General features: G+C 47.4%; 2 protein-coding genes across 10 annotated transcripts in view; both read right to left on the bottom strand.

Moving 5' to 3' along the window:
• On the bottom strand, positions 1-2,391 carry LOC115160705 (death-associated protein-like 1-A). The gene is made up of 4 exons (XM_029710991.1): positions 2,233-2,391; positions 1,027-1,126; positions 762-825; positions 1-566 (listed from the first exon to the last, which is right to left on the bottom strand). Exons 1-4 carry the CDS (start codon positions 2,297-2,299, stop codon positions 441-443), a joined length of 357 nt encoding a protein of 118 aa, XP_029566851.1. The 5' UTR covers positions 2,300-2,391; the 3' UTR covers positions 1-440.
• An 826-nt stretch (positions 2,392-3,217) lies between these two features.
• The window catches only part of LOC115160704 (plakophilin-4), a 134,137-nt gene continuing 110,874 nt past the window's right edge, over positions 3,218-26,480 (bottom strand). For 7 of the 9 annotated variants that reach the window (XM_029710985.1, XM_029710981.1, XM_029710986.1 and 4 more), the window contains 12 exons: positions 24,904-25,117; positions 18,992-19,175; positions 18,047-18,164; positions 13,669-13,860; positions 12,794-12,967; positions 12,247-12,397; positions 11,020-11,212; positions 10,534-10,618; positions 6,413-6,530; positions 6,052-6,183; positions 5,182-5,255; positions 3,218-4,298 (listed from right to left, as the gene is read on the bottom strand). In XM_029710985.1, the coding sequence (XP_029566845.1) occupies positions 4,044-4,298; positions 5,182-5,255; positions 6,052-6,183; positions 6,413-6,530; positions 10,534-10,618; positions 11,020-11,212; positions 12,247-12,397; positions 12,794-12,967; positions 13,669-13,860; positions 18,047-18,164; positions 18,992-19,175; positions 24,904-25,117 (1,890 nt within the window). In that variant the 3' untranslated portion in view covers positions 3,218-4,043. The remainder of the gene's footprint in view (positions 4,299-5,181; positions 5,256-6,051; positions 6,184-6,412; positions 6,531-10,533; positions 10,619-11,019; positions 11,213-12,246; positions 12,398-12,793; positions 12,968-13,668; positions 13,861-18,046; positions 18,165-18,991; positions 19,176-24,903; positions 25,118-26,480) is intronic. The other 2 variants (XM_029710988.1, XM_029710989.1) reach the window with 1 other exon arrangement.

Here is a 26,480-nt window from a genome sequence, read left to right as displayed (position 1 = left end):
TTTAATGCCATGCAGTTTTTTTTTTAATTCAAGCTTTTCACTATGAAAACATTCCATGACAAAAGTCAGTCATCCAGCTTATACCCACTTATGCAACATACTATTTCAAAAATGCCCACCATGTGTGCCTTTAGTTCACTTAGGGTTACAGGACGTCTCATTCATACATTTATAAAAAAAAGGCACAGTAAGTGCTGATTTGGAGTAAGCTGAAAACCCACCATATACCTGCAAAGCTCCACTTTCTCACCTAAAAGTAGCAAAGTCACAAATTGCAACTAATTCAAAGCTGAATTGATTCTACATTAAATCAAGAAAGTTAAACATTAAAGTATTTTCTGATGTCTCATGTCGGCCCCCTCATGCATATAACTAACACTTCCTGTTGGTCTTTCACAGGCGACTGCACGTTTCCTCTCAGGCAACTTCAACACGTTGCTTCAGAACTTTTTCGGTTGCTGGATGCAGAAGCTGGACTTGAAAGCTGGCGAGTGTGTCTTCTCCATAGCAGGTCTGAGTCTGCTGTGTTTCACACTTACTGGGGTCTCTGGGAAGTCATGTCCCAACTGAAACAATGAGGACATCTTATAAAATCATGACTTGCCAAGCAATCCAGAGGATACCATTTTACTATGCCAATCTGAAGAAGTGAAGTGTTGAGACTTGCATGATCATTACAAATGATGACCCCCCCCAAACCTGCTTTTTGGCCAACCCTTGTGGGACTGATGCAGCCATCATTTTAAGTCAGATATCCTTACCTTGTCAAGTGTTCCTGACATCAAGACACTGATTTGCTGCATTCTGCTGGAGGTGGCTGCAGATCTAGAACAGTATTACATGTTAAACGAGAACAAACATTGCAGTTAAGGGTTTTCCTGACGCATTCTCAATGTAAAAAAAACAACATTTGAACACAATCCGAGCTCTGTAAATGACGAGACCCTGTATTTGGGAGTATTGGGTTGTCATTTGGCACCAAATAGAATAAAAGACTAAAACAGGGAGGGGCTACCTGAACTGTACCTGGGTTTGGGAACTTTGTGTTCTCTCTCTGGGTTCACATGGTGGGTTGCGTGACTCTCCTCACAGCTTTTCTTGACCACTCGTTTCCCCCCAGCCTTCACTGTGGTGCCAGAGTGGAACCGTTTAAAATAAATTCATTACATACTCATTCTTTGCAAATCCAGAATTTAATGCCATTTGGAAAGTTACACAACTTCCTGAACTTGGTCATGAAGGAGTTAAAACTATTCAGAGTTACTGTAAGAAAAAAACCAAACATCTTCAGGTTATAATGTCTTGGAATGTTGCCATTATACAATGAGACTTTGGGAGTGTCAGTGTTGGAAGAAAGTTGGCAGTTAGAAGAGAGTTCAGCATTGTTGTTTCTTTTCCTCTGACTTGCTATAGGCAGGTTTAATAAAAAGAGAGTCTACTTTACCCACATCCTGCCAAAGCAAAAAGCACTTTGATGTTCTAGAATACCCCCAAACAACGTGCAGCTCAGAAATAATTACATTTGTACTGTGCAAAGAATCTCTTTGAGGGGCCGGTATCAAGCAGGGCAAAACTGATCCAAAAATCCCTCCTACTCAGAGACACCTATGGCCCCAGAATTTATTTTCTGGGACATCTGCATGTCACACCAGAACAGTATGCAATAAGGCTTATCGTAGGCCAGGTCCAAAACCAAAGATATGTGGAAATGCAAACATCCCGTTAATTAGCATTTTAATAATAGTTTGAGCGGGACTATTTGGACTCTAAATCCCCATACATAAGCAACAATCTGCAGGGGATATTCACTTAACTATATGAACAGTGTTGGCCTGTCCCTTGGGTGCAGTTTAGAGCACAGAATGTACCATGTCTGCACAATAAACTATGCACCGATTCAATTTTCATCACGCATCGCAACGAAAAAAAGATCATAGTAGCAGTGATAGGGGCATTTAGAACTACTTTAGTTTTAATTCGTTTGCAACCTACGCACTTGAGGTTCGAGCGTGCGTTCCAACATTGTCGCCTACCAATGTTTTTACAAGATTGCAACAATGTTCGCATGCGACAACAAGATCAGGCCTATATTGTAAATTGCACTGAATGTAAACCACACTTACCGCCTCGAAAAAGCAAACAAGACATTACATCGAACACATTTTTGGACAAAAGAAAATATGCACAACTTGATGCAAATGACGAATTAATATGAATAAATCACCACCATACCTGCCGGAGGATGGCCAGCCTTCAATTGAGGACTCTCTCTCACTCCAGATTTAGATAGTTGCACCATTCTCGACTTCTGAACAACAATAACGGAACACAAAGTACCACAACGCCCACTTTATACTGCTGAAAGGAAAATGACTTAGTTTACGCAGGAAGCGAGCAGCAGCAGCATGAGGCTGCAGCAGACTAATTTATTCCACATGAGTGAACCAGAAATATGGAGTGAACAGTTTCAACAGCTTGCATGTTTTATCCATTCAGTCTATAGATCGGCGCATTTGTGTGCATGGTGCTCATTGAGGATGTTCATGATCTAATCCTATTGCTTCTCTACCAATTCTGTCATTTATTCAACACCATTGCCTAGTTCAAAAACAACCTCCAGCCATGCCCCTTTTGTTTTCAGATCTGAATATAAGCAGAATAGATGTAAGCAATATGGTGATGGTAGTGTGAATTTCCACATTACTATCTGACTTTTTAAAGATCTGTACAGTATGAAGGACCAAGAGTACAGGGAGGGGCTATAGATATTTTCATAAACTAACTCATCTCTCATTTATCTTAGTGATAAATGCGTGATATTTACCTAACAAAATGTTTAAAACATTTTTGATAATAAAACTAACTTGATGTCCTGAAAAAAAAAACGATGCCGCAACTATCGGTCTTTTTGTCACTTCTAACAACTTTCAAAGTGTTTCTGGAAAGGTCTTTAGTCTGTTTATGAAATAAGACGAAGAAAATGCTGAGTGTCTGGTCATTCTATCATGTTGATAATGTCCCAAATTACACACTATACTTTATATGGCGGACTACTTTTGACAAAGGCCCATAGGTCTCTGGTCAAATGTAGTGCACTATGTAAAGAATAGGGGGCCATTTTATTAGGGATGCATCGTTGTCTTCTTTTTCTACTGAAATAATTGGATGTATGCAAAGAGGAGAGGATGAGGAAGAATAGGGAGGAGTTGTAGAGCTCTTCATGGACCAAATGTTCACATTTATTTCTGTTGGTTGTTGTGCACAGAAAATGTCAGCGAATTATCGATGAAAGATCCAGGACAGAGAATGGAAAAATAAAGAGAAAATCTTTCAAAAAATGTCTGCAATTACACAATTCATTTAAAAAACAAAAGTGAACTTTTATTATCGTTGCATGTTTGTGTTATGATGCCATCTTTTCCCTCCCTTTACTTCTTCATATATTTATAGATCTATAATATAGATTTGACATGGCACACCTCTTTACCAGTGCTGATGAATGTAAACCAGGTGGCATTTTTTCTGTATTTACAATAAAATGAAGGAAATGTACAAGACTCCATGGCATACACAATCTCAACATTAAGAACAAATACAATTTGATCCCTCTGTACAAACTAACATCTTTAGGTTACTATAATATTTTTTTTTTTACAGATATGAGTTCATGATCCATTTTTGCCTACGAACATACACATTCCCCCCTTTTGACTCATTACCGCAAACCTTTCGTCACATAACCCACACCTTCACCACGCTGCCACAGCTACAGGTTTCCAAAAGAAAAACTAACATCTAGACAGAGCAGGACACCACTCACGATAATGTCCAGTGCCGCCCGCCCCGAACACACCCACTGCTCTTCTTAAAAAAACTAACAAAAAAAACACATTCCTTGGTTTCCTTCTTTCTTTGGTTAACATTCCATTTCTCCATCTGCCATCGCGTCGATCTCCACATTCAGATCCACATTTTCAAAAACAAACACACAAGTAAAAGTTCATGGAAGAGTTCATCTGTCGGGGTTTCCAAGATGGGAGTCCCTATACCCAGGAATCTGGCGAACCCGGGTACTGATCCGCCCTGTAGGAAGGCCTCCGGGTGGTAGAGTAAAAGTCCACGTAGTTCGTGGGGGATTTGAGTCCGTGACCGTGCGACTTAGAGCTGTAGTCTGCCGTGGAGGGAAAGCTGACCACTTCCTCCACGTAGGGGTCATCGTAGCCGTGTGGAGACTGCAGGTACATTCTGTAGGTGTCGTAGTTCCGCCTGCTCGGCTCCTCAGTGTAGTACATCTGCTGCTGTGGAGACAAGAGAAGCAACGCAATCAGATCGCTCTATGTCAAATACAGGAAAATATCTACTTTCAACTGTCTGATGGGAGAAAAGGATGAGAAATAGTTTGTTGATTCAAACTTATTACAACTTTGTGTATCAAAATTCACATTCTGTGGCTGTATGGCTGACCAAAGTTGGTTGTAATGAGTTGTGGCTGGTGGCTCTTTAAAATCAGAGGACGGGCTCCAAGTAATGGCTTGAAAATAATGAAATGGAATGTTATCAAACATCAAAGAAACGGTTTCCGTGCGTTTGAAACCATTAACGCCGTCACAGCCATTGTTATGGTCCCGTGTGGCACAGTTGGTAGAGCATGGTGTTTGCAACGCCAGGGTTGTGGGTTCGATTCCCACGGGGGACCTGTATGAAATGTATGCATTCACTACTGTAAGTCGCTCTGGATAAGAGCGTCTGCTAAATGACTAAAATGTAAAATGTTATGAGACGTCCTTCCTTCACTAGCCTCCTTTGGGTGTAATATCCTGACTGTCCATTTCCTGTCTAGTCGGTGGAGGGAGGAGAGGTGGGCACAAAGCTCCCTCCCCTTGGGTGTTATCCGAGTGGGCACACAGGGACGTGTCCACACTGTGACAGGTGCCTGAGATGCACCCACTGCCGTCCCCGCCTATCCCTATTACAGCAGTCACATTCACTCTCGCTCACACAATGACTGATGTGTTGGACGTCTCCCAACTCTCTCATTCACCCACACTGTAATACGTGTCAGTCTCCTTCCATTAGCGTAGCGGAGCGAAGCAGCCGCCTGCACCGGCCAAGTTGATAGCGCAGGGAAAGATGGAGATGTTCGACCAGAAGGGATTGATTTAGAGTCTGCATTGAATTTACCTGTGCTCTTCTGGGGTCCTCTCTTGTCGGCGAGGAGTAGGACCCGATATAATATGGTGACGGCTTTCCAGACCCTGGAAGAGAAATTAACAAGATAACGGTATAACTTCAAATTTCCATGAACATAAAACGTTGTTACCGTACAATATTACTCCAGGGAGTGTTGCTGGGTAGTCAGGCAGAAGGTTAGGCAGGGAGGCTGCAGCTTCCCCAGCTCCGTTTACTCTGCCGTCTCAGCACCCCATTGAGGGCTCTCCACCTGGCAGCGGCCATTGTTAGTTGCCCTGCGGAAGAGTAGGGCAACTTCCCAAATGGCACCCTATTCCCTATATAGTGCACTACTTTAGACCAGGGCTCTGGTCAAAAGTAGTGCACTATATAGGGAATAGGGTGCCATTTGGGAAGTAGCTCCACTCTTCCTCAGGGCAACTAACAATGGCCGCTTTGTAGTGGCTGCTGAGCCGAGTTGCTCACAATGCGGGCGGACCAGCCACTATATTGCTCAGCAGACCCACTTAAACGCAACAAAGAGGCTCAAGTGCTCTTTTGAACTACCGATCGTCTAAGAGCCTCCAGCTCCCAATAAGGATGATAAGAAACAGGGAGGTAGGGGTGGATGTAGGGGATAGCTAGTGGAGAGCTAGGGGAGATCTAGGGAAGTGCTAGGGGAGAGGGGGCATGGAATGGGATTCCTGGGAGTGGTGAGATGGATTACGCCCTACATAGAGGCAGAAAGGCCCTAGGGGATACTTGAATCACGGTCTGGTGCACATGGCTGATACGTTTTCAATCAAATTCCAACGTCTCAACCGATATGCTGTGTTTTTATGGACGGTTTTTGTATGATAATTCTCTATGCTCATTGTTTACCTGTATATTGGTATTTATGTACATTGTTGTCCCCTTGGTTTTTATAAAATTGCATAGTTGACTGTGCCCTGTGATAATCAGAACGGTGTTCTTTGATTCCCAGCATTGCAGGAGAGGAGGTTGCACTGCCAGCTGTGGAGAACACAACATGGAGGTCAAAACAACAAAACGTTGAATTGAAAACGCATGTGTCCTTATCTAGGGCTACGTCCCCAACGGGTCCTCATTCCCTATCTAGTGCAATACTTTTGAAAAGAGCCCTGTGGGCCCTGGTCAAAAGTAGTGCACTAGGCCCCCTAGGGAATAGATTGCCATTTGGGACGTAGCCTAGGTGAATGATCGTCTATGTAGCTAGGCTGACCTGACTGGTTGACCGGTGACATCTGTATGGTGCTGGTAGGGAGGGTGGGCTGAGACTTGAATCTGTCGCGCTCTAGAGTAGACACAGGCGTGATGAAGTGGTGTTGGTTCCATCCGTCCTGAAGACCAGCGGAGAAAGGAAACGGTGTTAGTATGAGCCACAGAGACCTGGGGTGCGTCACAATCATATTTCCTTTCTCCTGAAGTGTACAATCCTTCACTACATCCCACAAACCTAAAAGCATTGGGATAATTGAAGTTTCCACCATATTTCTTTCACCAGTAATTTCCTTTAAATGAAGGGAAGTGAACAAATCGAATAGAAATGTAATGGTTGCATACACATATTTAGCAGATGTTATTGTGGGTGTAGCGAAATGCTTGTGTTCCTAGCTCGAACTGTGCAGTAATATCTAACAAGGCACAACAATACACACATCTAAAAGTAAAAGAATGGAATCAAGAAATATTAAGACGAGCAATGTCAGAGTCCGGATTATTTATTTATGTATTTATTTATTTATTTATTTATATAAAAGTCAAGGGGTCTGTGTATATATAAACACACACACACACACACACACACACACACACACACACACACACACACAGTGTATTCGAAAAGTATTCAGACCCCTTCACTTATTCCAGATTTTGTTATATTACAGCCTTATTCTAAAATGGATTAAATTATATTTTTCCCCCGCAATCTACACACAATACCCCATAATGACAAAGCAAAAACAAGTTCAGAAATTTGTGCAAATTATTTTTTTTTTTTTCAAGAAACAGAAATACCTTAATTACATAAGTATTCAGACCCTTTGCTATGAGACTTGAAATTAAACTCAAGAGCATCCTGTTTCCATTGATCATCCTTGAGATGTTTCTACAACTTGATTGATTGGAGTCCACCTTTGGTAAACCCAATTAATTGGACATTATTTGGAAAGTCACACACCTGTCTACATAAAGTCCCAAAGTTGACAATGCATGTCAAAGCAAAAACCAAGCCATGAGGTTGAAGGAATTGTCCGTAGAGCTCAGAAACAGGATTATGACGAGGCACAAGAACATATTGGCCTCCATCATTCTTAAATGGAAAAAGTTTGGAACCACCAAGACTCTTCCTAGAGCTGACCAAACTTAGCTATCGGGTTCAGGGAGGTGACCAAGAACCCGATAGTCACTCTGACAGAGCTCCAGAGTTCCTCTGTGGAGATGGGATAACCTTCCAGAAGGACAAACATCTCTGCAGCACTCCACCAAATCAGGCCTATATGGTAGAGTAGCCAGACGGATGCCACTTCTCAGTAAAAGGCACCTGACAGCCCACTTGGAGTTTGCCAAAAGGCACCTAAAGGACTCTCAGACCATGAGAAACAAGATTCTCTTTTCTGATGAAACCAAGATTGAACTCTTTTGCCTGAGTGCCAACTGGAGGTAACCTGGCACCATCCCTACTTGAAGCATTGTGGTGGCAGCAACATGCTGTGGGGATGTTTTCCAGCGGTACGGACTGGGAGACTAGTCAGGATCGAGGGAAAGATGAACAGAGCAGTACAGAGAGATCCCTTGATGAAAACCTGCTCCATAGCGCTCAGGACCTCAGACTGGGGTGAAGGTTCAGCTTCCAACAGGACAATGACCCTAAGCACACAGCCAAGACAACGCAGGAGTGAATGTCCTTGAGTGGCCCAGTCAGAGCCCGGACTTAAACCCAATTGAACATCTCTGGAAAGACCTGAAAATAGCTGTGCAGCGACACTCCCCATCCAACCTGACAGAGCTTGAGAGGATCTGCAGAGAAGAATGGGAGAAACTCTCCAAATACAGGTGTGCCAAAGTTTGTAGCGTCATACCCAAGAAGATTCGAGGCTGTAATCGCTGCCAAAGGTGCTTCAACAAAGTACTGAGTAAAGGGTCTGAATATTAATTTAAAATGTAAATTTTTCAACAAAAAAAACATTCTGGGGTATTGTGCGTAGATTAATGAGGAAAAACGTTAATGCAATCAATTTTAGAATAAGGCGGTAACGTAACAAAATGTGGAAAAAGTGTACGGGTCTGAAAACTTCCCGAATGCACTGTATACTGTACAGTATGTGAATAGAATATGTAGTATTTCTGTAGAATACGTAGGATAGAATAGTATATGTACAGCAATAGTTGAATAGCATGGCATTGACTAGAATACAGTATTATACATATGAAATGTAATGTAAAGATTATTAAAGTGACCAGTGTTCCATGTCTATGTACAGTTGAAGTCGGAAGTTTACATACACTTAGGTTGGAGTCATTAAAACTCATTTTTCAACCACTCCACACATTTCTTGTTAACAAACTATAGTTTTGGCAAGTCGGTTAGGACATCTACTGTGTGCATGACAAGTAATTGTTCCAACAATTGTTTACAGACAGATTATTTCACTTATAATTCACTGTATCACAATTCCAGTGGGTAAGAAGTTTACATACACTAAGTTGACTGTGCCTTTAAACAGCTTGGAAAATTCCAGAAATGGATGTCATGGCTTTAGAAGTTTCTGATTGACTCAAATGATGTCAATTAGCCTATTGGAGATGGGTGTATTTCAAGGCCTACTTTCAAACTCAGTGCCTCTTTGCTTGACATCATGGGAAAATCAAAAGAAATCAGCCAAGATCTCAGAAAAAAAAAAATTGAGACCCCCACAAGTCTGGTTCATCCTTGGGAGCAATTTCCAAACGCCTGAAGGTACCACGTTCACCTGTACAAACAATAGTATGCAAGTATAAACACCATGGGACCAAGCAGCCGTCATACCGCTCAAGAAGGAGACACGTTCTGTCTCCTAGAGATGAACGTGCTTTGGTGCGAAAAGTGCAAATCAATCCCAGAACAACAGCAAAGGACCTTGTGAAGATGCTGGAGGAAACAGGTACAAAAGTATCAATATCCACAGTAAAACAAGTCCTATATCGACATAACCTGAAAAGGCCACTGCTCCAAAACCGCCATAAAAAAGACAGACTACGGTTTGCAACTGCACATGGGGACAAAGATCGTACTTTTTGGAGAAACGTCCTCTGGTCTGATGAAACAAAACTAGAACTGTTAGGCCATAATGACCATCCTTATGTTTGGAGGAAAAGGGGGGGGCTTGCAAGCCGAAGAACACCATCCCAACCTTGAAACACGGAGATGGCAGCATCATGTTGTGGGGGTGCTTTGCTGCAGGAGGGACTGGTGCACTTCACAAAATAGATGGCATCATGAGGAAGGAAAAGTATGTGGATATATTGAAGCAACATCTCAAGACATCAGTCAGGAAGTTAAAGCTTGGTCGCAAATGGGTCTTCCAAATGGACAATGACCCCAACATTCTTCCAAAGATATCAGTCAAGGTATTGGAGTGTCCATCACATAGCCCTGACCTCAAACCTATAGAAAATTTGAGGGCCGAACTGAAAAAGCGTGCGAGCAAGGAGGCCTTCAAACCTGACTCAGTTACACCAGCTCTGTCAGGAGGAATGGGCCAAAATTCACCCAACTTACTGTGGGAAGCTTGTGGAAGGCTACTCGAAATGTTTGACCCAAGTTAAACAATTTAAAGGCAATGCTACCAAATACTATTTGAGTGTATGTAAACTTCTGACCCACTGGGAATGTGATGAAAGAAATAAAAGCTGAAATAAATCATTCTCTCTACTATTATTCTGACACTTCACATTCTTAAAATGAAGTGGTGATCCTAAGTGACCTAAAACAGGGAATTTTTTACTAGGATTAAATGTCAGGAATTGTGAAAAACTGAGTTTAAATGTATTTGGCTAAGGTGTATGTAAACTTCCGACTTCAACTGTACATAGGGCAGCATCCTCTAAGGTGCAGGGTTCAGTAACCAGGTGGTAGCTGGATAGTGGCAGTGACTAAGTTCAGGGCTGGGTACTGGGTGGAGGCCGGTTGGTGATGGCTATTTAACAGTGATGGCTATTTTTACATTGCGGATGCTACATGAGTACATGACTTCCACAGCCTACCATGTGCCTTTTTCCATGACCTCGCCCCACTTTGGCAGGAAGGAGAGATCATTGAGATGTAGCCCTACTGTAGGTGGCTCATCCCAACCCTCTTACCTTCTTATAGATAGTTCTCAGGTCTCTGTACTGCCAGAGTGTGTTGAGGACCTGAGCGGCAGCTTTCACCACCTTCATGGAGTACCTTTTAGGGACAGAGAGACACGCGTCACTACACATTAGCACTGAGAATTTAGGACCACGGCCACTTAGGAATCGGTGGCAAATACATGACATATTGCATGTTTCTGTGGTAGAAAAATTTGTCTACTCTCAACCGTCCTCGAGAATCTCGCCTTAGATCATTATTCGGTGTGCATGTCTCTTCTTAGACTCTCCATGTGCATCCCAAATGACACCCTACTCCGTATAGAGTATCATGTACTACGTTTGACCAGACCCTCTGTTCCTTGTATGTTTTTTTCCCCCTTCCCACAATGCTCTGATCAAAGGTAATGCACTATAAAGACAATCCGGTGCCATTTAGGACGCAATGCAGACTGTCTTAGAAGCAGCCGAAGGCAGCCTTCCCCCCCTTTCCCTTACCTCTCTCCCCTGCCCTTGGTGATGTTGAACAGCTTCTCGATGCCGCCCGTGTCGGCCAGTGCCTTGGCGTTCTCCATGTTCTTGCTGGTGACCTCGTGCAGGGTGCAGCAGATGGCCGCCACCGTCTCGTCAGAGAGCAGGCTGGTGTCGCCCCCAGGGAGACGGTTCACCAGGTCCCTCATCGCGTACTTCCCTGGGAGGGAGGAAAGAGAGGGAGGAAAGAGAGAGGGAAGGAGGTAGAGAAGGCAGGAAAGAGAGAGGGATAAAGTACTGCTTATGTACTGTACTTATAACTTCTGTTATAAATTGACCATCTAGATTATGGCAAGGTTTCTTTATAAACTAATTCTAGTCGTCACCCTCACCTTCACATACATTATGTTCTATTTGATATTTTTTTGCTGCAAATAAATGATCTAGCTACACCTTCAACTAAAACGCCACAGAGAGAGAAACAGACCAACGGAAACCAAGAGACATTCATTGGATGTGTCCTACGTAATGTATTTGTACGGCAGATTCCTTTCTCTAGGGCCGGCGGGCCTCGAGTACACAGTGTACTTTTTACATTGCGGATGCTACATGAGTTCAGCTTGAGTTGTACTTCCACAGCCTACCATGTGCCTTTCCATAGTGCTAGTAGCCCCCCCAAGGGTCTACACCTACAGATCCTACAAACCCTTGTTCTCTCAACTCATTATTACCATAGCAGCTAGCCCATAACAACCTCTTTCCCCGAAAAGGGGTGATTTCACGAAAAACAAGAAGGAATTTGGGGATGCAATTTAAGTGCGGCGATCTGGGCAGCTAGATTAGTAAGCAAGCGCTCGCAACTCTTCCGGCTCTACTTCATTTTGAACCTCTAATTTCCCATCATCCCTTGCCTTTTTCATACTCTAATGCTTCATAGCACATGTAGGTAAACCAGTATATAGTGTTGGTCTTCATTTATTTGCTCTGTGCTTGTATAGCACATGTGCATTGCCTACTGTACTGGTGGGTTGCCTTCCCCCTTACTACATTGCAGATGCATTGGATCAACCAATGGTTGTGCGCCACATCATCGACTGCACAGTCGAGATCAAATTGTTATATTATAAGACGTGTGGTGAGCAGATACGATCAACACCTATCCATGTGTTGTGAGACCTGGCAGCCGTCTGCAATGCAGTCAGCCCGGAACGTGGCCCGGGTCGCCCCTTCACAGAGCCCGTGTTCACTCCTCACCTATGAGCTCCTTGTTCCTGACGTCCAGGGCCATGTTCCTCAGGGCGGTGGCCACAGAGCAGACCACCCTGTCGTTGTCCATCCTCAGCAGCTCCACCAGGATGGGCAGACCCTTCTCCTTACGCACCGCTGCACGGATGTAGGCCGCAAACTAGTACAAACAGAGGAGACAGAGAGAGAGAGGACGTTTAAAAACTCGCCAATGCAACTCCACCCAAAAGTGTACACTTCAATGTGTTCTGCGGCAATTAGCACACAGTACATAGAAGACTTAAAAACATACATTGGACTTCACCTATAAATGACAATTGACATTAGTTTTACTGGCTTGCTTATGGAGCAGAGTTCCCATTTAAAAATGGTTGCCACATCTAAGAAACCCTTCCTGTTAAACAGGGGGAAAAGAACCTTCAATAGAGCAGTGTTCTTGTCATATCCTCTCCTGGGTGCTGTGTTGCCTGTGTTCCAAAACGGCCCCCTAGTCCTCATATAGTGCACTATACAGGGAATAGGGTGCCATTCGGGACGCAACGTGTGTACTATATACCTTCCAGTTCCCAGCAGACAGGTTCTGTAAGGAGCCCGCTGAGCCCTCCAGGGTGGCAGGGTTGGAGCTCTCGGCCAGCATGGTCAGGTAGGGCTTCACCACAGCTGGGTGCCACAACATCTCCGCCCCCTTGGGGGACTTGGAGAAGCCGGGGATGGGGCCCACTCCGTCCCACTGAGAACACATTACAAAACGCATGATCACGCCTCGAGGTTCTAATGCGATGTCGGAGTGCTGATCTAGGATCAGTTGAGCCTTTTTTTAAGATATTATATGGACAGGAGATACCTGATCCTAGATCAGCACTCCTGCTCTGAGACGTTTTGTGACTATGGGCTCCGAGAAGAGTTAAAGGGATAGTTCACTCCAAAATCAACGTCGGTCAGATGTTTCAGGAGTGGTCTAATGAGTCCACGCCATCTGTTGTGTAGATCCAGCGATACAAGCACTTAATCCCAAATGTTTCTGAAAGACAGGCGGACTCCGTCTGATTCCGTCATGTTAGACACAACAGATGGCGTGGAACGTAGACTCATCTCGCTACTAGACTAGCTTTGATTTAAAAGAATATATATTTACACGTTGGACAAACATTTGGAGTGAACATTCACATTTAATCCTGGAAAGTCACATGTTACATTTCCACCACTCAGTGATGAGTTTTCATTCCTGAGCTCGCCTGGAGTGAACATTCACTTCGGAGGCCTAGGAAGTGATTTTTCCACCACACAGATGGAAGTGGCACCCTATTCCCTATATAGTGCACTACTTTTGACCAGAGCCTTATGGACGCCCTATGGGCGCCGGTCAAAAGAAAGTGCACTACATAGGGTGTCGTTTGAGTCTTAACCGGCGTTCTTATTGCCAAAGCTGACCTGGTCTTCCTGGGAGCCCTTTTTCTTCTTCCTCTTCTTCCGGCCCCAGCAGCTGGATTCCTCGTCCTTACTGGGAGACTCACTGCCCAGTAGACCGTCCAGCTCCTGGGCTCCCTGAAACTTTGACGGGGGCATCTCCAGCTCCAGGCGATACGACAGGTTCCTCAGAGTGCAAATACAGTTCTCCACAATCTAGAGAGAGAGAGAGGAGAGGCGGGGAGTCCTGTTAATCATTGAATGTTATTTGATTTATTTCATTGATTTAATATGTTTCTATACGATTGCTTTGGCAATATGTGCAGTAACACTTTCCATGCCAATAAAGCCTTTTGAATTTGAGAGAGAATAGAGAAAGACAGCGTGATAGTGAGAGAGAGAAGAGAGCGCGAGAGAAGGGCGAGACCCGAGAGAAGGGCGAGACGCGAGAGAAGGGCGAGACCCGAGAGAAGGGCGAGACGCGAGAGAAGGGCGAGACCCGAGAGAAGGGCGAGACGCGAGAGAAGGGCGAGACCCGAGAGAAGGGCGAGACCCGAGAGAAGGGCGAGACGCGAGAGAAGGGCGAGACGCGAGAGAAGGGCGAGACGCGAGAGAAGGGCGAGACGCGAGAGAAGGGCGAGACGCGAGAGAAGGGCGAGACGCGAGAGAAGGGCGAGACGGGAGAGAAGGGCGAGACGGGAGAGAAGGGCGAGACCCGAGAGAAGGGCGAGACGCGAGAGAAGGGCGAGACCCGAGAGAAGGGCGAGACGCGAGAGAAGGGCGAGACGGGAGAGAAGGGCGAGACGGGAGAGAAGGGCGAGACCCGAGAGAAGGGCGAGACGGGAGAGAAGGGCGAGACCCGAGAGAAGGGCGAGACGCGAGAGAAGGGCGAGACGGGAGAGAAGGGCGAGACGGGAGAGAAGGGCGAGACGGGAGAGAAGGGCGAGACGGGCGAGACGCGAGATGGGCGAGACCCGAGAGAAGGGCGAGACGCGAGAGAAGGGCGAGACGCGAGAGAAGGGCGAGACGGGAGAGAAGGGCGAGACCCGAGAGAAGGGCGAGACGCGAGAGAAGGGCGAGACGGGAGAGAAGGGCGAGACGGGAGAGAAGGGCGAGACCCGAGAGAAGGGCGAGACGCGAGAGAAGGGCGAGACGCGAGAGAAGGGCGAGACGCGAGAGAAGGGCGAGACGGGAGAGAAGGGCGAGACCCGAGAGAAGGGCGAGACCCGAGAGAAGGGCGAGACCCGAGAGAAGGGCGAGACCCGAGAGAAGGGCGAGACGCGAGAGAAGTGCGAGACGGGAGAGAAGGGCGAGACGGGAGAGAAGGGCGAGACGCGAGAGAAGGGCGAGACCCGATAGAAGGGCGAGACCCGAGAGAAGGGCGAGACGCGAGAGAAGGGCGAGACGCGAGAGAAGGGCGAGACGCGAGAGAAGGGCGAGACGCGAGAGAAGGGCGAGACGGGAGAGAAGGGCGAGACCCGAGAGAAGGGCGAGACCCGAGAGAAGGGCGAGACGCGAGAGAAGGGCGAGACCCGAGAGAAGGGCGAGACGCGAGAGAAGGGCGAGACGGGAGAGAAAGGCGAGACGGGAGAGAAGGGCGAGACCCGAGAGAAGGGCGAGACGCGAGAGAAGGGCGAGACCCGAGAGAAGGGCGAGACGCGAGAGAAGGGCGAGACGGGAGAGAAGGGCGAGACGGGAGAGAAGGGCGAGACGGGAGAGAAGGGCGAGACGCGAGATGGGCGAGACCCGAGAGAAGGGCGAGACGCGAGAGAAGGGCGAGACGGGAGAGAAGGGCGAGACGCGAGAGAAGGGCGAGACGGGAGAGAAGGGCGAGACGGGAGAGAAGGGCGAGACGGGAGAGAAGGGCGAGACGCGAGATGGGCGAGACCCGAGAGAAGGGCGAGACGCGAGAGAAGGGCGAGACGCGAGAGAAGGGCGAGACCCGAGAGAAGGGCGAGACCCGAGAGAAGGGCGAGACGCGAGAGAAGGGCGAGACGGGAGAGAAGGGCGAGACGGGAGAGAAGGGCGAGACGGGAGAGAAGGGCGAGACCCGAGAGAAGGGCGAGACGCGAGAGAAGGGCGAGACGCGAGAGAAGGGCGAGACGCGAGAGAAGGGCGAGACGCGAGAGAAGGGCGAGACCGCGAGAGAAGGGCGAGACCCGAGAGAAGGGCGAGACCCGAGAGAAGGGCGAGACCCGAGAGAAGGGCGAGACGCGAGAGAAGGGCGAGACGGGAGAGAAGGGCGAGACGGGAGAGAAGGGCGAGACGCGAGAGAAGGGCGAGACCCGATAGAAGGGCGAGACCCGAGAGAAGGGCGAGACCCGAGAGAAGGGCGAGACCCGAGAGAAGGGCGAGACGCGAGAGAAGGGCGAGACCCGAGAGAAGGGCGAGACGCGAGAGAAGGGCGAGACGCGAGAGAAGGGCGAGACGGGAGAGAAGGGCGAGACGGGAGAGAAGGGCGAGACCCGAGAGAAGGGCGAGACGCGAGAGAAGGGCGAGACCCGAGAGAAGGGCGAGACGCGAGAGAAAGGCGAGACGCGAGAGAAGGGCGAGACGGGAGAGAAGGGCGAGACGGGAGAGAAGGGCGAGACGGGAGAGAAGGGCGAGAAGGGCGAGACGGGAGAGAAGGGCGAGACGCGAGATGGGCGAGACCCGAGAGAAGGGCGAGACCCGAGAGAAGGGCGAGACGCGAGAGAAGGGCGAGACGCGAGAGAAGGGCGAGACGCGAGAGAAGGGCGAGACCCGAGAGAAGGGCGAGACGCGAGAGAAGAGCGAGACGCGAGAGAAGGGCGAGACGCGAGAGAAGGGCGAGACGGGAGAGAAGGGCGAGACCCGAGAGAAGGGCGAGACGCGAGAGAAGGGCGAGACGGGAGAGAAGGGCGAGACGGGAGAGAAGGGCGAGACCCGAGAGAAGGGCGAGACCCGAGAGAAGGGCGAGACGCGAGAGAAGGGCGAGACCCGAGAGAAGGGCGAGACCCGAGAGAAGGGCGAGACCCGAGAGAAGGGCGAGACCCGAGAGAGCGAGACCGAGAGAATAGAGATGGACAGAGAGAGAGAGAATAGAGTGAGAGAGAGAGGAGTGAAAGAGAGAATAGAGAGCGTGAGAATAGAGTGAGAGAATAGACAGAGTGAGAAAGAGAAGAGAGAGTGAGAGAGAGAGAATAAAGATAGAGAGAGAGCGAGAGAGAGAATAGAGACCGAGTGAGAATAGAGATAGAGCGAGAGAGAGAAAGAATGGAGATAGAGACAATAGAGATAGAGACAATAGAGAGACCAGAGCGGGTGAGAGAGAATAGAGAGAGAGAGGGAATAGAGATAGAGACAGAGAGGGAATAGAGATAGAGACAGAGAGGGAACAGAGATAGAGACAGAGAGAGAACAGAGATAGAGACAGAGAGAGAACAGAGACAGAACAGAGAGGGTGAGAGAGAATAGAGATAGAGACAGGGTGAGAGTGATAGAGAGAGTGAGAGAGACAGAGAGGGAATAGAGATAGAGACAGAGGGAACAGAGCGGGTGAGAGAGAATAGAGAGAGTGAGAGAGATAGAGAGAGTGAGAGTGAGAAAGAATAGCGATAAAGACAGAGTGAGAGAGAACAGAGAGAGAGAGAGAACAGAGAGAGAGAGAGAACAGAGAGAGAGAGAGAGAGAACAGAGAGTGAACAAAGATAGCGTGAGAGTGAGACAATAGCGACAGCGAGAAAGAGAGCAACAGAGAGAGAGAAAGGGGGAGGGGAGAGATCTCAATCAGCACACTATACATCATAAGAGGTTTGTTCCAGTGAAATAGTGATCAATAAGCTAGGCCAGCCTCTCTTGTGTGTGTGTGTGTGAGTGAGAGAGAGAGAGGACATGTGCAGGCCTGGTGTTATCTGTAGCAGTGTAAATGAATTAGGTATGAGACCCACACTGTGATAACAGATTAAAGTGTCTCCACTTAGAAAGCTCTGACAAATGGGTTTAATTCTTTACTGTTTGATGCCCATATAGTGGTATTTGTTCAGTAGATCACTGTGGTAATAAATGCACAGTGTGCATCCCAAATGGCACCCTATTCCCTTTACTATAGTGCACTACTTTTGACCAGGACGCATAGGGAACAGGGTGTCATTTGAGACACAAAATCAAAGAGGGAAAATTTGTGGGGGAAATAATTAACCGGAACAGCTGGTAGTCTATGAACTGTAATTGCATGCTATTAACATTGTACACATATGGGCTGATAAAAGGCCTTCCCAATCAAGTTAGTGAGCTGTGCAAGGAGATGAGTGAGAAACGATCAAATCATTCGAAACCAGTAGGGTAGGTGTTGTCCTTAACCCCTACAGCTGCCTGCCATTGTGTGACCGTGTGTGTGTGTGTGTGTGTGTGTGTGTGTGTGTGTGTGTGTGTGTGTACAGACCTTGCTGTCGAAGTCCGAGGTGTTGACACAGGCCTTGATGACGTAGAGTAAAGAGTCTACCAGTCCTTCACATGAGCGCATCTGTTTTCTAGCCTCCTCCCCCGCCGAGCTCAGGTTCCTTTGAAACACACACTTTTCAGGACACAGACATATGCCCCTACAGCACATACAAACACCCAAATAAATCACACCCAAAAGACAGACGGGCCCTGCAACGTACACAAACAGCCACGTAAAAATAGGAACGTCTGCGTCCCAAACGGCACCCTATTACCTATTTTGTACACTGCTTTCAACAAGGCCCCAAAGGCCTTTGGTCAAAAGTAGCGCGCTATAAAAAGGGAACAGGGTACCATTTGGGAAGCAGATGAAACGGTGTTTTGTGTTTGTTCCCGCAGCGCGACGCTGGCGTGTGTTGTGGGGTTTCTTTGCTCCGTCCCATCCATAATGGATTAGGCTCTCTGGTTGGCCTGAGCGATGCCATTACGAGTGTTTTTGAGAGGGGGAAATGAGAGCCCAGTGCCCTCAGAGACACCGTCACCAATTAGAGACCAAACTTCTAGCAGCTTCCCAAATAGGAACCTACTCCCTACTTTTGACCAGGGCCCATAAGGGAGCCATTTGGGATGCCTCCATTGCCTTCAAAACGAGGGCCCTGGCAGGGTGGCTGGAGAGCGAGAATAACCTTTAATGCAGCTGGGATGCACAGTGATTACACTGACTGGGCAAACATAACATAATACCCATCTTCTCCTTGCATTATGGGTGGATCAACGGCCACCGTATTGAATCTGTAAGTACACAGTCTTCTAATTCTGTGTATTTTGTTTGTACATTTTCTTTACCACACTAACTACAGTCATAGATTACCAGACAATGCTTTATTTGCAGTAGCTTTAAACATCCAGAAGGGGGTGGTAGCATCAAGCTCAAAATGTCCATTACCTCAGACAGCCACTTGTGTTCCTCAGGACCAGAGACGAGTGGAATTTGAGCTTGTGGTCATTGTCAAACGTCGAGCTGCTCCATCCAGAATGAGGTATGATCACAGTGTTGGTCAGAGTAGTTAAGGCATCCCGAATGATTGTCATCTTGACGGAATCACAGGAGGACAGGTTCCACAGCACCCCTGCAGAGAAGCAGGAGGGACAGGGGGGGGGGGGCACGTTAGAGAGAGAGAGACGGGCCCACAAACCCCTGGTTGTGTCAGCTGTCGCGTGCAGTTAGGCTAGCCCTCCAGAGCTGCCAAGATCCAGGGCTTTCTATAGCTCAGTACCACACAGAGAGAAGAGAGGATCAGAGGATAAATAATAGCCCTCATAACAAACGAAAGCCATCCCCCGGCAGAACAGAGACGCCGGGAATCCGCACCAAATAGGATCTTAAAAAGCTTTAGGTGTCCTCGAGGCAAGTGAGGAAGACTATTCTCTTGAGATGAACAAAACGCCACAAGATACTGGCTCAACGCATCATCTGGATAATGCAACAGGTCTCCCGATATCCTGTAACAATTGTATTAGTTTCAAATGTACTTATGGTAAGCAGTAATATTCCTAGTATAATTTGCGATGGAGGAGCCCTTTGATTCCGCATCTGCTCCAGATTAACCCGCGTGGAGCCCGTTCTTTAATCAGATGGCTGTTCCTGGAAGCAGAAAACACAGGCTGATTTCTACAGGGCTGCAGCTCAGCTCCTGTCTAACCACAGAGAGAGAGAGACAGACTCATATAATGTGTCCCAAATAGGACCCTTTTCCCTATTTAAACGCGCTACTTTTGACCAGAGTCCAATGGCACCCTATTCCCTATGTAATGCACTACTTCTGACCAGATCCCTATGGGAACCCTATGGGCCCTGGTCAAAAGCAGTGCACTGTACAGGGAATAGGGTGCCACTTGGGAAGCGCCCATAGTTACTCCCTCTAAGACTGCAGGCACAGCAGATCTATCTACACCCCACTGACAGGCTGATCTCTCTGGATGTGTGAGGATAGGAAAGCATGGGATGGGAGTGATGCCTGGTGTGTGTGTGTGTGTGTGTGTGTGTGTGTGTGTGTGTGTGTGTGTGTGAGAGAGATCTTCGTAGTTTCCTTGAGCTCTCCTCCATCTACCCCAGTGTTTATGTATCCTAGCCACTGTTTGTTTTCTCTCCAATTAAACCAATGGAGGTCATCACACCCATTACTATGGCCCAAGGGCAATTCCAAAAGAGGATGCTAGCAAGGCATAACGGACAGCCAGGTATCCCCATCCGTGGAGTTACCCGGTTCAATACGAGGTCCGTTCACACTTTTATGAAATAACGGCAATAATAACCTTATGGCAGTTACTATCACGGGGGTCCAAAACCGTCCGATTTCACGTCTTCATTTCAACAAGAATAGAAAGGACAAATTCGCAGCTTGGCCCGAGCGACCCATGAAAGCGTCTCTCCACGGTTAACATTCAGCCGATGAAGCCTCTTATCTGCTCCTGCCAGTGCCGTGTGAGGCTACATACCGAAGCAGTAACATCACCTCGGCTATAACGTGTATTCTCAGGCCCGGGGGATTCATTTCAATCCAACCCCTCTGCGGTGAATTAGCGCCGTTCTCTACTAGCTTAGCCTTTAGCTTCGTGTTTGCCTTGGCTTTCTTCGGTGGCGAACTCCCTTCGAGAACTCCCTCGGGAGGAGAGCCTCGTAATGTAGTGATAATGCACGTACGTGCGCGCACACGCACACGGCTGGAATAAAGCACCCAGGAAAACTGAAATGATCCAGGTCTGTCTCCCCCCCCAGCCCCTCCTCATCGCCCCTAAAGCTCTACTTGAAGAAACAGCTAACAGCCAGCCTTTAAACTGGCCCTGTTCTGCAGTCTTTTTAAACTTGGGATAAATCTCTGCAGCAGAGTCCAGTGAGGTGTGACTGACAGTTGTCTCTATAAAGCCCAGGGATTCCCATGCGTCACATTTGAGAGTCTGATGGAACCGCCTGTGTGAATTGTGCATGGAGGCTTGATCTCTCAGCTTGATCTGGGCTCAGTTCTATATACTGTATGTATATCTATATACTGTATGTATACCAGTGGAGGCTGCTGAGGTGAGGACAGCATCTAATAAATAGCAGGAACCGAGCAAATGGAATGGCAACGTTTGATACCGTTCCACTCCAGCCATTACCACGAGCCCAATTAAGGAGGCGCCAATTAAGGAGGCGCCAACCTCCCGTGGTGGATATGTTAGCCAGGCACGGGAACAACTAGCCCAACGTAAACTAACGCCCGAGCTGGAGAGGCAATACGCTGTGACACAGGAGCCAATCATCTGCCTTCGGATCGATCCTCGAAAGACATATCATTTGACTGTGGCCTAGATTTATAAAGTTAGGGAGTGTGTGTGTGTGTGTGTGTGTGTGTGTGTGTGTGTGTGTGTGTGTGTGTGTGTGTGTGTGTGTGTGTGTGTGTGTGTAAGAAAGAAAGAGAGCGTATGTGCACTTGTTTGTGTGTAAGAGAGAGCGATGGGGGGGGGGGGGGGGGGGGGGTAATGTGTGTCTCTCTCATAGCTTTGGAAGCAGTGATCCGGCTAAAGGGCTCCATTCCGTCCCATAATGAAATCTCCACTGAGCTTGTTATTCAGTTACTGTCTGCAGGAATGAGGTGCTGAAGCCAGGACAGCCATTATAGTACCCTGGGCTTGAGCTGGCGTGGCTTAGACGTTTTAGCCGCTACTGATTGGCCAGAGTAACGGTGCGGTGGGTGTGGTCGGGTATTAACAGGCTCCGAATTGGGTGGATTAATGTGCGTAGATCAGGCATTCGTTGGCTCTGAGAGCGAGAGATTTAGAGGGGCATGTGTTGGTGTGCTGTGGAGCTGGTATGAGCGTGCAGATCCATCGCAATACCAGACCCAGCAGTATCAATAATCAGATGAGGTGGGGGAGGGGCTGGATAGCGGTTGCTAAGAGGCTGGGGACCATATGTTGACCTGGCCCTGCATCCAAAATGCCACCCTATTCTCCCTACAGAGCCTACTACTTTTGAACACGGGCCACAGTGAATAGGGTGCCATTTGGGACAGTCCTGTCTCTGGTCAAAGCCCAGGGCTTGCTCTAACATGCACAATCAAAAATCAAAGACTAGTTCTGATAGGGTTCTTCTCCTAGGCCAGTGGGGGGCAGAGGAGAGGGGTGGTTAGTGCTACCAGTTTAGTTGTCCCCCAGTCCGTAGGGTGTGGCTGACCACTACAGTATAACTGTGTGCCTGTACTCCTACACATAGGTACTTTTATTCGAGGGGAGCCACGCCAACATAGAAACGCAGGAGCACAGATTCCACACTAACGTAATATAATGTACTCTCATTTTGTTCCGTCCCAGGTTGTGTGTACCGCTGCTCCCGGGGTAGGCAGTCATTGTAAAATAAGAATTTGTTCTTAACTGACTTACCTAGTTAAATAAATATTTGCGACAGCAATGATAACAGTGGGGTCACATACGAACAGTGTGTTCTAGGACAGGGCCGTTGTGTTTTGAGAGAGAGCGAGAGAGCGAGAGAGCGAGAGAGCGAGAGAGCGAGAGAGCGAGAGAGCGAGAGAGCGAGAGAGCGAGAGAGCGAGAGAGCGAGAGAGCGAGAGAGAGAGAGAGAGAGAGAGAGAGAGAGGCTGTGATGACAGTTCATGGCCATGCTGGTCCGTCCGTAGGGGCCAGGTGACACCTGTACTGCCACTGGGGTGACGAGAACCAGGGGAGGCCTGTCCCTTTGATCTCAGAGGCCTTTTGAGGTCAAGCCAATAACCACAACAGCTGCTATGGGAATCAGGGACCAGGGCTAGATTGCTTCACATGTCCCCACAAAATGACCCCCTGACCTGGGAAGAAAAAATAGAGGGGGCTCCTCCTGCTACAGTAGTGGCTCACATGGAGCACAGCTGATGATCCCACTGGAATAAAGGACCACTGACATACCGGGGAGTAGAATAAACATGTCTTGCCAGTAAAGCTCAGAGGTGGGCAGGCTGAGTGCACTCTGGTACACTTTACCATACAGTACGTGGCTCTTTTCAAGGGTAGAAATATGTCAGAGGGGTGTTGGTGAGAAAATGCATCCCAAATGGCACCCATATGGTTCTGGTCCAAAGTAGTGCACTAAATAGGGGACCATTTGGGACATATCCTAAGTCTTGTCAGTCCCAATTAGCCCACTGGCTTTGGCCAGCAGGAAGTGTGGCAGAAAGCTTCTCATGTAGATTGTTCTGATTATCCAGAGGGGACGGTGTGATTACCGACCTTCTTTAATTGCATAGTATTCTGGGTCCTCAACCGCCAATTAGCCGTTTATTTTTTTTTTATACACACAGTCGTAAGACGTACAACACATCAAAGCAATTTAGTCCAAGATTTGTACGACACACATCTGCATTGAACTGGCTTCCTGTTTGAATGACAATGGTTTAGACTGGCTAGAAGTGACCGCAATGCCAGTGATTCCATCCCCCATACTCCCTTCTGTTATAGACTGCATGTGGCTCTGACTCGTTAGTTCTTTAATTCACCCCATCAGCAAAGATTTTTCATAACTAACCCAAGATAGACCACAGCCTGTCATTTCCAATGGGAGCACATTAATCATAGTGGGCAGAACAAGCAAGGAGGTGGGCAGAGCCGAGCACGAGCTAGCGAGATCCTATTGGCGCGTTCTAGCATGTATTTGCGTATTTCCATTAGGGACCGCCTACTCTGTGAGCAATAACTCAATTTGCCCTTCAACTCCTAAACAACCAAATAGGGAAAAGTCTTTTAAAAAATATATATATATTTTTTTTAAACGTAGTCCACTCTGAAAACTGTATTGAGATCAGACGTTTCATCGATGAGAACATTTGCAGAACGGCGGCCAAAATCCATCTCCCTACCTCCTTCTCCCACTGCACTTCCTCTCGTCACCATTTGGTGGTGAGTGGAAATGGCAACCGGATGTTTCAGATTTATTTATACATTCGTGAAACATATTTTCAGTGCCGAGGAGACCCTAAGAACAACTGGCTCTTCCTTCTCCTTTGGAGTTCACCATGCTTGGAGAAAAAACAAAAACAAACACCAACTTGATTGACACGAGACTCGAGCCACGTCTCCACTTCACTTCCACAACGTATTACTACAGAAAGGAGAAATTGGACAGTGCACTGTGCTTGTTCTCTCTGTGTATTGACAGCCTGGTGGAACCATTACACTGTAACCTGAGGTAGAGTCAGAGCTAGTCAGAGTAGAGGATGTAGCCGAGCTGTACACAAACAGATGATTCAGCCACCTTGGCAAATGGCACCCTATTCCCCATGGGTCCTGGTCAAAAGTAGTGCGGCATATAGGGAATAGGGTGCCATTTGGGAAGTAGATCATGTGTATTCTGGTCTGGTCCTGACCAGTTGTCCCCTAGTATGGGTCATTCAACTCAGGGGATGGAGTTCCTCACATCCAGTGACTAATGCCAAATGACTGACGAAGCGGACTGACAGGCTGGCGAGAAGATTAATAATTGAACAGCTCTACTTTAGGTTGTATAGGAATGTTCCTGTCCCACAAAAACCCTGCAGTGGAACTCCAGTGGATGTGATTTGGGCAAACGTCACTGAATAATGGATGAGTGAAATAATGTGGAACTGTGACCATTGCGAATACGCCAGAGGGCAGAGAAAGAGAGAATAGCACACAGAGCTGTGGTGTGGAAAGGCACGGTCCGTGGACTTCCAGGGTTAAAAAGGCCATTTTAAATAAACGCTGCTTTCTTACCCAGAAAAATCAGGAAAAAAACAAGACAGAGTTAATTCACCAACGCACACACAATGAATTCACCACACAGACACACTCCCTCTCTCGCTCTCTTACCCGTGACCAGCTCTCTCACTTCAGCGTCTACAGTCTTCCTCAGCAGTCTGAGCAGAGCGGGGACGCCACCTGCGTTTCTCACGGCGACCTTGTTGTTGTCCGTAGCTTTCCCGTAGACCAGGTTCCTCAGAGCTCCACAGGCGTTCCTCTGGACCTCCAGGGTTTTGTGGTCTAACAGATCCACCAGGTGTTTGATGCCCCCTAGACGGCACACCTAGAGGGGGCGGAGAGTCATCAAGAAGGCCTTGGGCAGAACTCATTGGTTTGTGCAGTAAAATACCACGAGAATGAAAAACGGTGAGGACAGAGGTTCAGTCATGCAGGATCAATATCACAAATATTTTATAAGGAACTGAACATGGATTGAGCAGGGACGTGTAGTGACTATGTTCTGAGTTATGCTCTGACAACATAAATCTCTGGCAACATAAATCTGGGCTTTGTAATTATTCATGTAAGGGATGCGGAGAATAGATACCAATGGCTTTCTTTATAACAGATGAAAGTCACATAGAAAATGTATGCATATCTTCAGCGATCGCATAAAATGCCTAAACTATACATTGAGTATACCTAACTTTAGGAACACCTTCTTAATATTGAGTTGCACCCCCCCCTTTTGTCCCCAGAACAGCCTCAATTCATCGGGGCATGGACTCCACAAGGTGTCAAAAGCGTTCCACAGGGATGCTGGCCCATGTTGACTCCGATGCTTCCCACAGTTGTGTCAAGTCGGCTGGATGTCCTTTAGGTGGTGGACCATTCTTGATACACACGGGAAACTGTTGAGCGTGAAAAACCCAGCAGCGTTGCAGTTCTTGACAAACCGGTGCGCCTGGCACCTACTACCATACCCTGTTCAAAGGCACTTCAATCTTTGACTTGCACATATACCCTCTGAATGGCACACATACACAATCCATGTCTCAAGGCTTAAAAGTCCTTTAACTGGTCTCCTCCCCTTCAGCTACACTGACTGGAAGTGGATTTAACAAGTGACATCAATAATGAATCATAGCTTTCACCTGGTCAGTCTATGTTATGGAAAGAGCAGGTGTTGATAATGTTTTGTATGTGCAGTGAAGCACCTACTGATCTTAAGAGAGCAGCTTTTCCAGCCGACGACTCCGTAGCAGCACCCTGTGGAGCTGTGAAATTCCAGAGGGAGTTGGAGTGGAATGGAGTGGCCACCCCAGCCCAGCCAGGGAGGGAAAGAGAGAGAAGGAGAGAGCCTCTGCAGCAGCATTGTCCTCTCAAAGCCTGGGTGAATCTCAATTGCATTTACTTGATTCCTCAAGTCCTCTCTCATTGCCTCCTCCTCAAAATGCATTGTAGGAAAAAATCTGGGGGGCCTCCCATGTGATCTTCTCCTCCAATGCGTTATGAGAAGGAGATGAGAAGGGAGGACGTGAGGAATCAAATACAATTGAGATTCACCCCTAGGGTTGTTACGGTGACCGTAATACCGCCACACCGGCGGTCATGAGTCCTTTAATTTTTTATAAATGTGTAAAAATAAAAAAAAACTGTTTTCACTTTGTCATTATGGGGTATTGTGCATAAAAAATAAATGTTAT

This window comes from Salmo trutta, chromosome 24 (assembly GCF_901001165.1).
Source record: "Salmo trutta chromosome 24, fSalTru1.1, whole genome shotgun sequence".
Lineage (NCBI taxonomy): Eukaryota > Metazoa > Chordata > Actinopteri > Salmoniformes > Salmonidae > Salmo > Salmo trutta.
The sequence above is the reverse complement of the archived record's forward strand: the minus strand, read 5'-3'. Positions and strand labels throughout refer to the sequence as shown.